The sequence below is a fragment of the Eptatretus burgeri genome, chromosome 5, assembly GCF_056783735.1.
Source record: "Eptatretus burgeri isolate ZD-2024b chromosome 5, Ebu_testis_v1, whole genome shotgun sequence".
NCBI lineage: Eukaryota > Metazoa > Chordata > Myxini > Myxiniformes > Myxinidae > Eptatretus > Eptatretus burgeri.
In genome coordinates this window covers 44,084,030-44,097,793 of record NC_140965.1, presented here as the reverse complement: position 1 = coordinate 44,097,793, position 13,764 = coordinate 44,084,030, and the positions used below count along the sequence as shown (strand labels likewise).

The 13,764-nt window shown below is 43.2% G+C and overlaps 1 protein-coding gene across 8 annotated transcripts in view; it reads left to right on the top strand.

Annotated features, from left to right (window-relative positions):
- ZCCHC7 (zinc finger CCHC-type containing 7) overlaps window positions 1–13,764 on the top strand; it is a 430,079-nt gene that overhangs the window by 140,808 nt on the left and 275,507 nt on the right. For all 8 annotated transcript variants that reach the window (XM_085881648.1, XM_085881650.1, XM_085881651.1 and 5 more), the window contains one exon: window positions 2,578–2,621. In XM_085881648.1, the coding sequence (XP_085737774.1) occupies window positions 2,578–2,621 (44 nt within the window). The remainder of the gene's footprint in view (window positions 1–2,577; window positions 2,622–13,764) is intronic.

Genomic DNA, 13,764 nt, shown 5'->3' with positions numbered 1-13,764 from the left:
CTGAGGTGAACAGAGCTGCTATCCACCAGGAGCGACTCCTTGAGGAATATCTGCCTACGAGAGATTCCGATGAGAATTGTTCTACAGAGTAACCATTGAAAAATATGCGTTTGCCTCATAACGTCACCAAATGACGTCATAATGTCTCAAGCTTGACATATCTGGAAAGTACTCATCGAGGTGTTCAATTTGAGGTACTACACGATATGGTTCCTAAAACTTGAAAATTTGACCTTGGGGTCAAATATGTTTGACCTCAGGCGCTAACCATGAAGGTCAAGGCCAATCGCCACCAAAAACTAATCAGCTGAGCGCCAGACCATGAACTATATTCCCATAAATTTGGAGATGATTCGATTAAAATTACTCAAAAAATAAGGGTTTCATCGACCTCCACGATTTACCGCAAAGTGACCTTGACCTTTGACCTTGACCTTGACCTTTATGTGTGCTGAAGGGTATTGTAATAATACTACGATATGTGTACCCACAAGAGTTTCCAATGAGAATTGTGTTCAACAGAGTGATGTAAAGGTGAAAAATCCAATGATTACAGACAAACAAACAAAAAAAACTTACCAAGTAACAGATCTTGCAAAAACTTCGTTTTGGCAAGATAACAACGGCCATCACTACTATCAAGATGGAACCTCGACTCATCTGTAAAGAGGATAGCAGCCCATTCTTGTCTCTTGAACATCAGACGTTGTCTACACCGAACGATGTGCGCATGTCGATGACGTGGCGACAATGTTGGACATATTGCTGGTCGTCGTGGTCGGATGTTGTATCCGATTCCTGACAGTTCTGGCACTGATTGGTCACAAGACAGGGATGCTGAGAGCTGTCAAACTTGCTGTCTGGAACCGATTCCTAAAGTGCACCAACTGGATAAGGTTATCCTTCCGACATGACGTCAAACATGGCCGCCCAGAATGTGGACGGTCTCTGATGCTGCCAGTTTGTTGATAACGTCTCCAGAGTGACTGTATGGTGTTCCGATGAACACCAAAACGCCTAGCCCCAACATATTGTGTCATACCTGTCTCAAACATGCCAATCGCACGTAGACGGTAATTTTCGGAAAAGCGTGGCATCACGTTTACGATGTTTCGACGTCGATTAAAAATAAAAGTTTTTCACAGCTGGGATGGTTCACCAAATTGTGCTGCGTTGCATTTGTGTAGCACGTGTAGCACTGTCACGTGACTCGGTGCACGTGCAGTCGTGCATGGTAATTTGTGCGGGTGCAGTGCACAGTATGCACGTGCAAGTTCCGGATATTCACGGGTAAACTGGGGAACGTGTCAAGGCGTGCACGTTGGCTGACCATTATATTGCTCGTGTATATGTCAGTCTCATTCTGTGTAAATATATATATATATATATAAATATATATATATATATATATATATATATATATATATATATATATATATATATATATATATATATTTTGTTGTGCACAGGAATTTTTATCCGTTAGTATATATTTGATCCTCCTTGTGGAATGGTCTTCCTCGGTGGTTTTGTCGAATCGTTTTGTAGAGTTTTCATTTTATCCCTTTCCCTTTGCTTCTCTTTGTTTTATTTCTCATTGCGTGACGATCTTCCGATGCTCTAAAAGGGAGCCAGTGACTTCAAATGGAAATCTCAGGTCATCACAGTGGCTTGTGTAAAAATTTATTGGTTTGAAATTTCGTTTGGCATGTACAAAATCTTGAGAATTTCGATATCGCTCAATTTGAACACAATTGCTGTCGAATAAAGGGTGCTCACAATTTTAAAATGTGCGTATTCTTTTTGAATTCTCATATTATGCCATTATAAGGAAAGATAAGTTGTTGGAATCCTGATTGTGAACTGGTAGAGTGAAGGAACGTCTAATCAACACTCCAAGCTAACGACTAAATGGTCGTGCAAATGACTAGATTTTTTGGCAGCGTACCTGTGTCGATATACGTTGTCCCGACCATGGACATTTTTAAGTTAGTGCGACTGGAAAAAGGTGTCAGAAGTGGTGTGAAACTCCTTGTGCCAGGATTTGACATGAGTCTGCATTCCAATTGAAATGAAATCTCATGATACTTTCATTTATCATTGTTGAATTATATTACACTCTTTAAAAATTTATTTATTTATTTATTCCATCCTTACTTCCACGTCAAGTAACAAAAAGCTTGGTGGAATCTTTATTTATTTTATTTTTTTTGCATTATGGATATGCTTGACACCCTTTTTAAGAGTTGCCTTGTTTAGCAGCATCTCCATGTCAGCACACTGCTCATGATGCTGAGGTCCCGGGTTCAAATCTTGCATGGTGTTTATTTCTCCGTTGTTTGCTCATGTCCTTGTAATTATCTAAAAGTTAACTGACTTCCTAATCTCCACATCCTTCATTGCAATGCACATGCATGAAGTGTGAATGGCTTAGTTTATCTGCAGAATATGCAATCTTCTGATGGATAATACCACTTGGTGTTTGTTTTCTTTTCAGTATCTGCAATTAACAACAATCATTGATATTGCAGGTCTAAAGAGCTTTATTCATTCATTCATTCATTCATTCTTTTGCAGGAAACACCTTTGGGAAATGGGCGATGAATAACAGAGATCTACAGGTAATGACAAACGGAAAGATTTTGCAATCTCTCTCGCCTCGTGTTTTTGATCATTGTGACAAGGAACACAAAATACAATTGTTCTTGCTTTGCTGGCTCAATAAATAGGTGGTTAATTTGATGCTGCCACGTACCCACTAATGATACCGTGTCACTGCATATACTTGTGTGATGGCTTGTTCCCGATTACGTTCACGATGATTACACTCATCAATGAAAATATCAGATGTTTAGAGGAAGAACTCGGACAATCGCAGCGTTGAAAACAGCTGACCAGCATTTTACCTTCTCATTTAACCAGGCAGCTATTTTGTTGATAAATCATTGTGTCAGCATGCATGTACAACACCGAGCCAGACATGCATTAGATCGAGGGCTTCATAAGTTTAAAGCTGCAGGATTGCCTTCAGGCTGGACTTGAAGGTGCCTGTTGGGAAGTGATTACAAAGTGTCACGGCTTGCTAACATTTTCGGCACCACTCTTCCTGGGCCCAGGGCTGCACTTGTTTTAGGCTGTTACCCATGAGGAAACTGTGAGACCAGAGGCTGTTGCAAATGGGGAATCATTGATCCAAATAGAGGGGGAATTGAGACCTGCCATTTACTCAATATTGAATTAAGACCCATATTGGGCCTTTCGCAGCGACGTGTAAGTAATGAAAAGAAAATACGTGTGCGTGTGTACACGTACACGTACACACACACACACACACACACACACACACACACACACACACACACACACACACACACACACACACACACACACACACACAGTTTAAGGCTATTTTTCCCTGCTCGAGTGGGGGTTAGCCTTGCAAGCCCCATGACAATCTTCTATCATGGTTCTCTTTTTTTTTTTTTTAGGCAATGTTTTATGGCCGGATGCCCTTCCTGACGCCAACCCTTTAATTGAGGCGGTGTACCTATTCTAACCGGGGCACACACCAGGAGTTTGTGTTTGTATGTTAAATATATTTATTGAAGGTAGTGTTAAAGATGTTGTCGCAAGAGATGTAGTGGTATCAAGAAATTTGGTAACGAAAGCTGGGATTTTCACATATGAAAGATGCGAGGGTTCATCATCGAAAGAAGAAGATGAAGAACAAAAAAAAAAAGAAATGTTTCTGAGCTCAGACTTTAATTTAGAAAAGGTCAAAAGTTTGGCGCCGTGGAGACGTGACAGTGGCATCGGGCTCAGATCAGAATTAGCTGTGAGATGAAGAATAAAGTCAGCCTGGGACAAGTGGAGACAAATAGATGGTACCATGAAGCACAGAAACATTCCATTATCCGTGCAAGTTAAGAGTTTATAAAGCCTGTATCAGACCGGTATTGACGTGCGGAAGCGAAATGTGGGCAATGCAGATGGAAGATGTAGAAATAATGGAAAGAACAGAGATGAGAATGATGTGATGGATGAATGGATTGTCTCTGAAAGGAAGGACTCTGAGCTCAGAAATCAGGAAGATAATGATAATCGATATTGCTAAAGAAGAACTTGCAAAGAGAAGACTTGGTTGGTATGGTCATGTGCAACGAAGGTAAGAAGATGAAGCTGCAAAGAAAGCGATAAAGCTCGTGGTAGAAGGAAGAACGCCGAGAGGACGTCTTAAAAAGATATAGATTGAAACTGTCAAGGATATGGAATGTTTAGGTTTGCACAATGCTGATACATTGGGTAGATCCTTATGGAGGAACGCCATCATTTGACCAGCCTCCCCCACTCCCCCCCCCCCCAAAAAAGAAAAAGATGGAAATGGTCGTAAAACGGTCGTTGTCTCTGCATATATATGTAAATGCACACATAAACATAAACACACAAATACTGCACATGCGAGCACATTTTGGTTTGAATGGTTATAGAAATGTTTAGTGAAAAATGGATAGAAATCAAATATTATGACTTATGAGGTTTGTGTGAAAATGGTTTATTGTGTGGAAATGAACTGCACGATGGTGTACGTAGTTTATTTAATCGTTTACTTCCCGATTCGTCATCCAACCATTCAGAAAGTTCCACATCAGTGGCTTGTTTCTTCTTTTTTTTTTTTCTTCTTTTTTTGATATTATTTTCCATCCGTTTTCATGGACGACGGTGAGTCCTCGATTTAGGAACGTGTTGCGTTCCAAACAGTCGTTCTTAAGTCGGATGTTCGGAGGTCAGAACTCGATTTCCCATCGACTCTTATAAATGATGGTTTGGTTCTACAACCAACCCAGGAAAGCCTATTTAACACATAATTAAACTGAAATATTGTACATGTGCAATAAATGAGAGTAAAATACAATGGCCTGCGAAAGTATTCACCCCCTGCCAATGATGTCGCATTTCGATGAATAAAAAAATGATGTTGAAAGCACCGGCCATTCTTACCCACTTCATCAACATTTGTGATATTTACTCCATCTAAGTGGAGTAAATTGGTGAATAAGGCCATTTTTAACATTCTTGCCATGCATAAGCATTTCGTCCTTTGGCCTGTGGACACGGCTCGGCCTGCGGTGAGGTGGAGCGGTTCGGCGGGGAGGGCTGTATTTCGTCCTTGTGCCTGTGGACCCGGCTTGGCCTGCGGTGAGGTGGAGCGGTTCGCCAGGGAGGGCTGTATTTCGTCCTTGTGCCTGTGGACCCGGCTTGGCCTGCGGTGAGGTGGAGCGGTTCGCCAGGGAGGGCTGTATTTCGTCCTTGTGCCTGTGGACCCGGCTCGGCCTGCGGTGAGGTGGAGCGGTTCGGCAGGGAGGGCTGTGTTTCGTCCTTGTGCCTGTGGACCTGGCTCGGCCTGCGGTGAGGTGGAGCGGTTCGGTGGGGAGGGCTGTGTTTCGTCCTTGTGCCTGTGGACCCGGCTCGGCCCGCAGTGAGGTGGAGCGATTCGGCGTGGAGGGCTGTATTTCGTCCTTGTGCCTGTGGACACGACTCGGCCCGCAGTGAGGTGGAGGGTTGTATTTCGTCCTTGGGCCTGTGGACCCGGCTTAGCCCGCAGTGAGGTGGAGCGGTTTGGCATGGAGGGCTGTATTCCGTCCTTGGGCCTGTGGACACAGCACGGCTCGTGGTGATGTGTAGCTGTTCAGTGGGGAGGGTGTGTTTCCTCCTTGGGCCTGTGGATGCAGCTCTGCCCGTGGTGAGGTACAAAGGTTTGGCGGGGAAGAGAACTGCATTTTGTCCTTGTGCCTGTGGACACCGCACGGTCTGTGGTGAGGTGGAGCTGTTCAGTGGAGAGGGCTGCGTTTCGTCCTTGGGCCTGTGGACACGTCTCGGTCCACGGTGAAGTTGCGTGGTTTGGCGGGGAGGGCTGTGTTTCGTCCTTGGGCTTGTGGACATGGCTCGACCCGTGGTGAGGTGAAGCGGTTTGGTGGATTGGGTTATGTTTCGTCCTTGGGTCTGTGGACTCTGCTTGGTTTTCCCTCTGGGTCGGCCCTGCATGGCAGGGTACTGGCTGACCAAGAAGTTCAGCTTGGCAGTGAGTTTGAACAAGGAGGATTGCTCGTGGGGGATGAGGATTGTGTGAGAAAGATGAGTAGGCGTGTGAGGGAGTCGAGGGTCAATCTGAGGGGCGGGAATTGAGTATTAAAAGCATCGACTGTGTTGACTTTGAAAATTCTGATTTATTTTTAATTTTTACTTTGGTGAGGGTGAAGTGAGTCGATTGAGGGAGGAGTGAATTAGGTGGGGGAGAGAGTCTAATGTTGAGGGTGAAAATGAGAACAAGTGGGGGAGGCGAGCGGAAAAAGAGGCAGGCTGGAGTAGTAGGTCCAGTAGGTCAGCCAGGGCAGCGTTGCTGATTCATGACCTGAATGACCCAAAAATATCCAAGATGGTACCAACTCTCTCAGCAGGAAGCGATTCAGAAGTGAGGTCCGGCTTGGTGGTTTGAATGTGGGATGAATTGGGGGGAAGAGGGGTCAAAGTGGTGGAGATGATGCAGAGGAGAAGTTTGGAAGTGGTGTGTGTGCAGGAAACCAGATGGGCAGGGGACATGGTGAGGAAATTCGTAGGATACAAGCTGTTGCACATGGGTGTGGACGGAAGGAGTAATAGCATGGAAATAATAGGATTGGAAGAGGTCAGCAAGCAGGTGGTCGGAGTGGAAAGATGGGAGGGATGGATAGTTGTGGCATGGGTGGTAATAGAGGCAAATGGTGTGTGTGTTATTTCAGTATATAGCCCACAAATTGGAAGAACTGGGGCAGAGGATGATGGGAATGGTTGAGCCGGAGGTGATGCTGTGGATTGGGGGGACTTTAACATGCCCGTGGGTATAGCGGAGCCGGGTGAAGAGGAATGTGTTTGTAAATTTGGGTGTGCAACGAGGAATAGAGAGGTCGAGAGCTGGTGAAGCTGGTGGCAAGGAATGGGATGGCCATAGCTGATTCATTCTTTCAAAAGCGGGAATACCACATGATTACATATAGGAGTAGACAACATAGAAAATAACCGGATTTGGTGGTGGAGTCGGAAGATTACTAGGTGGGGAAGTGTAAGGGAGAGGTTGAGGGCTCGGTATGAGCAACTTCGTGAAGAAGTGGAAGAAGTACCGGGAGGCATTTAGGAGAATTGCAGAAGTTTTGTGTGGAAGGACATCAGGAAAGGGTGCATCATCGAGAGATAGAAACCAGGTATAGTGGACGGAAGAGGTAGCAAAGGCAGTTGGTGAACCGAAGGCAATTTGGAAGAGGATAAAGAAGATCAAGGATAGGGGGAGGCAGCTGGATGCGGGGTTGCTGCACTTGTGTGGGCAGTAGAGGAAAGCAGCAAGGAGAGCTGTGGATAAGGTGAGGAATCTTATGGAAGAGGATGCATACAAGTTGGAAGAGGATGGTGGGAGGAAGATCATATATATATATAAATTGGCTCTTGACGGGGATGAGGATGGGAAGGACAATGAAAGATTGGGGGGGAGTAATGATGGTGGTGGGAGGCTTATGACGGGGGGTGGGGGGCAGTGTTGAAGGTGTGGAAGGATATGTCAAAGAGCTGTTGAACCAGGAAGGGAGCAACAGTGAGCTGGAGCTCTGTGTTATGTAGAGGGAAAAGTGGAGTTGGTAGAGAACACAGAGGAGGAAGTGTGGACGCCATTGAAGAGGATGAAGAAGGGAAGAGTGCCAGGCATTGATGAGGTGTGTACAGAGATGATAATTGCGGTGGACGAAGTTTGAGTCAGTTGGACAAAGGTTGTTGAATGTATGTGTGAGAGAGGGTTCAATTCCGGAGCTTTAGAAGACGGGGTTAATGATGCCGACATGGAAGGGAAAGGGCAATGTTCAAGATCTGGGGAAGTACATGGGGCCTTACACTCCTAAGTCATGTAATGAATTGGTGCTGAAGGTGGGATTCTGGACAGGAGGATAAGAAAGAGTGTGGAAATCGGAGAAGAGCATCAAGGGTTTAGAAAGGGTAGGGGTACAATGGATGGGATGTTTATCCTGAGAGAGGTGGTGGAAAAAAGGTTGGAGGTGCAAGGTGAGATAAGATGGTTTTTGGATTTGTGGACCTGAATAAGGCCTACGACATTGTCCTGAGAGAGTTGGTGATGGCGACACTGAGTTGGATGGAAGTGCCAGAAGCAGAAGTTACGTTGGTGGAACAGATGTACAAGGGAACGAAGAGAAGAGTTTTGGTTGGTCCTGGGATGTCTGAAGACTTCAGCGTGAACATCGGTTTCAGTTATGGAAGTGCTCTCAGCCCACTCATGTTTATCATAGTGATGGAGCTGGTAAGCAGGAAGGTGAGCTTGAGGAGCTATGGGGGGAATGTCGTGTGCAGACAATGTGGCTGTTGTGGTGGGGAGTGGAAGGAGGCATTCGGTAAGCATGGATTAAAGATGAGTATGGAGAAGACTGAGGTGATGTGGGTCCGGCAGCAGAGAAAATAAATGAATGTCAGGTTCGAGGGGAAGGAAATAGGATTGAATATCTGGGAGAAACAGTGACCGGAGTTGGAAGTCTGAGGCAGAGGTGCGGAGGGGGATTCAGGTGGGTGTGTCTGTGTCGAATAGCGTGGAGGGAGTAATTGCAGACAGAAAGATATCAAGAATATTGAAAGGGAAGGTTCTCATATCGTGGGTAAAGCCAGCCTACCTTTATGGCCTGGAGACGGTGGCACTGACAGAGAGACAACAACAGAAGCTGCAGGTTTGCGAGAACAACTGGGTCAGGAGGATTGCTGGAGTAAAGAAGGTGGATAGGAGGAGGATGGATGAACTGAGGGAGGAGATTGGTGTGCAGATGTGCTTGATGGCGAGATTGGTGAAATGTCGGCTGAGATGGGCTGGACACGTGGTGTGGATGGGGGAAGAAATATTGGAAAAGAGAGTGGATAGATTGAGGGAGCAAGGTTGGAGGAAAAGAGCGAGACCGTGGTTGAGATGGGAGCATTGTGTGAGGAGGGATGTCCTAAAGGTAGGGGTGGTTGGAGAGGGGAGAAAGTTGGTCGAGGGCAGAGGGAGGTGGAAGAGTATTGTGGTCAAGGCAGCGCAGAAGCTTGGTGTCATCAGACCTCACCCTTTATAAAGGGAAGAGGAGAACGATAGTTTAAACATTTTTTCTAAATGAAAAATTTTATCTATCACCGAGGAGATCAAATGTAACTGAAGAGATCAAACTTTAGTTGGAGGAGGTTACATATCAGGAATACATGAAAAAACAAGTACAAATCAAAATTCACTGGTTGCTAAAGTATTCAGACCCTCAGGTCATTACTTGGTGGAAGCATGTTTTGCAGCAATGACTGTTATGAGTCTTTTTGGGTAGGTCTCTTTGAGCTTTGCACAATGAGATGGTGAAATATTTGCCCATTCTTCACTTGAAAATTGCTCTTGTTCTGCCAAGTTTGATGGGGATCATCGATGGACTGCAATCTTGTGATGGACAAGTCTCACCATAAATGTTCATTTGAGTTCAAGTCAGGGCTTTGACTGGGTCACTCAAGAACTTTGATATTATTCGTAATTAGGCACTCTCGTGTGGCTTTAGATTTGTGCTTCAAATCATTGTCCTGCTGAAATGTGAATCTCCGACCTAGTTTCAGATTCATAGCTGACTCAAGCACGTTTTCATCAAGGATTCTCCTGTACTGTGCACCGTGCATTGTCCCTTCTATCCTGGCAAGCTCACCACCCCCTGTTGATGAAAAACATCCCCATAACTCGACAGTGGGGATGGTGTTGTCTTGGTGATGGTCAGTGTTACGTTTGTGCCAAATGTAATGCTTTGAATTTAGACCTGTTCACAAAATTTCAGCCATTTCAGACACAGATTTTGAGATATTGTGCTACGTATCAGTTTCGCCCTATTTCTCAATGGTGAAGAATCACTGAAAAAATTATCAAATCCGGATCCAGATCTTCACCAAAATTTAATCAATTCGTCCTTTTCACATACCCAACCTCTCCACAAAAATTCATCCGGATCCGTCCTTAACTTTTTGAGATATCCTGTACACAGACAAACAGACACTGATCCCTATCTCGGACATCGAGATTTGCAAATTAAGACAGACAGAAAGGGGTGAAAACATAACCTCCTTCACCTTCGGTGGCGGAGGTAAATATCATGATGTTTATCGTTTTCGGCCCTATCTCTCATTGGTGAAGAATCACTTTAAAAATATGAGTCTCCAGATCCGGATCTTCACCAAAATCTAATCAGTTCTTCCTTGTCACACACCCAACCAGGCCACAAAATTTCATCCGAATTCATCCACAACTTTTTTGAGATATCCTGCACACAGACAAACAAACAAACAAACAAACAAACAAGAAGAACACATTTTGCAGAGCACGATACCTTCAAAATCCATAAAATAAATTTGACCTCAAAAATAATTTGAGGTTGAATTCAATGACCAAATTTGCAAATCCTCTTTAAAATTCAAGTGAATTGGATGAAAATTGACAATTTTAGAAATTTGACCGATGTGGAGCTCCAAAGGAATTGGTGGTTGAATTCAGTGACCTGAAATGTAAATCCTCTTTAAATGTCATCAATCAGATGAAAATTGAGCATTTTAGAAATACTACCTAAGTTGTTGACCTTTGGCATATGTTGACCTTTTGACATTTTGACCTCAAAAACAATAGGCTTCTTCCTTATGCCAAACTCTACCATGTGGCGAAGTTTCGTGAAGATCGGTTGAAAATTGTGACTTGAAGGCGACAAACAGACCGACAGACAAAATCGACAAATCAACATACTTGAAAAATCTTCGATTTTGCAAGTAACAAACAAACAGAAAGGGGTGAAAACTTAACCTCCTTCACCTTTGTTGGCGGAGGTAATAAGCTCAAGTGGCAGCAAAATGTGAAATCTTTGGAGGGGTGGTGGAGGGGGGGGGTGAATACTTTTGCGGGCCACAGTAATACTCCTTCAATCCCCTCGAATTGTAATTGAGACAATTGATAAAATGTGCTGCACAATAAAGTACAGCAAAAATATTGTCTTGTCCTTGATAATTGTTCCGATCGTGGACCAATTAAGGTTTAGCGAACAACCGATTTGGGAGGGAGTTTCACCTTTTTAGAACGTTTTTTAATGTCCAGGTTCGTCTCCAATGTCAAGGTTTCTGTGCTTTTTTTCATTGCAGGAATATCACTGCAACGTTTATCAGCCATGATTAGGATTACTCATCACTAAAATGGCAAAATATGTGGCACTATGAATGCCAATAAGTGTGTAAAGAAAGTAGTTGTGAATAGTACAGTATTCTACAGTACGTTAGATACTATAGACCACGTGACACTCACTCTTTACTTCTTGTGGAAGAAAGATTCACGCTAAGCCCAACCAACGAGCCCCGAGTTGCTCTGCCCATGATTGGTTCAGAAGTTCGAGTGAACGTCCATATCTCGCACATTAAAAAAAAAAATCGGTTTTGGTTTGTGCATCAGACGTTCGTACGTCAAGGACTCCCTGGACTAATAGTAGCTCAACTGAAATGCAATATAAAGTTTCTTGATTTGTCCTGTAATGTTGAAATGTGTGCTTCAGACATGCCGGAATCTTGTCCTGGCTTCCAATGAGGAATTGTACAATGCTACAAGAAAGTTGAAATTCAGTGTTTATCCAGTGAAAGATACTCAATCCCAAAAATTATGGAAAGTCTCCGTGTTTCAGCTCTTGGTGAAATGTGAAGCCTTTCAGAATTTGTTTCAGCATCGAGTATCTTTCACCCGGCGCAACTTTAATTTTTTAACGTCTCCAGAGCCGCAGGCACCAGAGGCATTGTGTTTTCAGGTTGTCCGTGCCGGCTGTGCGTCTGTCTATCGGTGCGAACGTGCATAGCAGACTTTCATTACCACGATAACTTGTGAACTACTGAAAGGATTTCAACCAAATTTTGCAAAAGTATAAACTGATTAGATTTTGGTGTCAAACAATCAAAGATCTATGGTCATGTGACCTTTCATTGACAATCTTTGTGTCCACAATTACTAGTGAACCACAGCAGGGATTTCAACCAAACTCGGCACAAATATGCACTGAGATGTGAACGTGAACAGATTTTACTTTGGGTTCAACTGGTCAAACAAAGGTCGTGTGCCATTTCAAAATACTTTTGCAGATCCGAACTCGACTTAAAAACGTGATGTTTTCTCTTCTTCTGAGCTCTTTTTTTTTCCCCTCTCTCACTCTCTCTCTCTCTCACATGACGAGTTTTGACAAAACTTGGTGGTTGAGTTGGGTAGATGAGAAGAACAAGCTGATTAGATGTTGGTTATGATCTGGATACAAATCCGGCCTATCAGTGGGATACAAAATGTAAACTGTTCAATTTCAATTAGATCTGGGAAATAACTTGGGTACTTTGCTTCGAGACTTTCATTGTCACAAAGCATCTTTTATCAATCAAATATGTGCAATATATATATATATATATATATATATATATATATATATATATATATATATATATATATGTATTTATATATATATATATATATATATCTAATCTGGGAGTCTATCCAGTGTAGTTCCAAACTTAGTTTTAATCACAGGAACAAACAACAAAGTGAGATTCGATCCATCAGTTTGGCACTGTACAAAGCAAAAGGTGACTTGCTTGCTGTTCCTCCTCTTTGTGTCTCAGCTTACCCTGCTTTACCATCTCTGATGCTTTCACTGCACAGACATTTTAAGAAAACCCTTCCCCTTAGATTAATCTATCATAGTAATAATGAATAATGTTTATTTCCCGAAGCCGCCAGAGTTGGCCTGAACACGCACAATTTTTCGAGAAGTTGTGAAATCGAATTTGCAGCAATCATATGCTGTACATTCTGACTCTATAGTTACAACTACCATCAAACCTCAACAAACATCCCAGAATCCAAAATAAAAAGCCATATTTCATAGTGAATCATCAAGGTCTTCCTCTTGGGTTCCACCCGAGTTTCAAACGGTGCATATAACATTCAATACATTGCTTCACAAAATAGTTTGTAAAGAATTTGTGAAATTCATTAACCTTGTTTAATGAGCCTTTGCAAAGAGATTTTCACAGGAGATGCCAATAATATGATCAGCCTTATATGCCACATAATCCAAGAGATACAGATAGGATGGTGAGTTATCAGCCTGGAGGGTGAACAGTACTCCACTGAGCTGCAGACAATGTCCTTGTACACTGAGTATTTGTGAATTTTCAAAGAATCCCTTGAAGTGATGGATCACGTCCAGTCTGTGGCTGCCTTTGAAGGCCAGCTTTGCGATGTGATCATCTCAGGAGAAGTCCGGCCTGCTGGTGAGGCCTATAAGTTCAAGACGATTTACTTCTTCCTGTGGTTGACTATGGATATTGATAGTTGGGTTTATTTGACAATCCTTTTGGAGTTATTGCAGGAGAATGTGAGATTTGTGAAGCTTGAGACATATTACATTTAACAGATCAGCAAATCATCAATTCCGGATAAACAGCATCACAATGCTAGTCGGCCTTTCAGTGAGTTGAGTTGCTGTACGATGCAATGTTGACACATTGACAAAACATCGTTTAGCACATATTCACACCTTGAACACAATGACCATTCACAGAACCAGCTACATATATGATCCTCTTCTCTGATTGTTCCACTGACTGTAGTGGCTGGAACAATATTTTCGTATTGCATAATACTGGTATATTATTGAACGAAATGGTTTGATGTCTTCA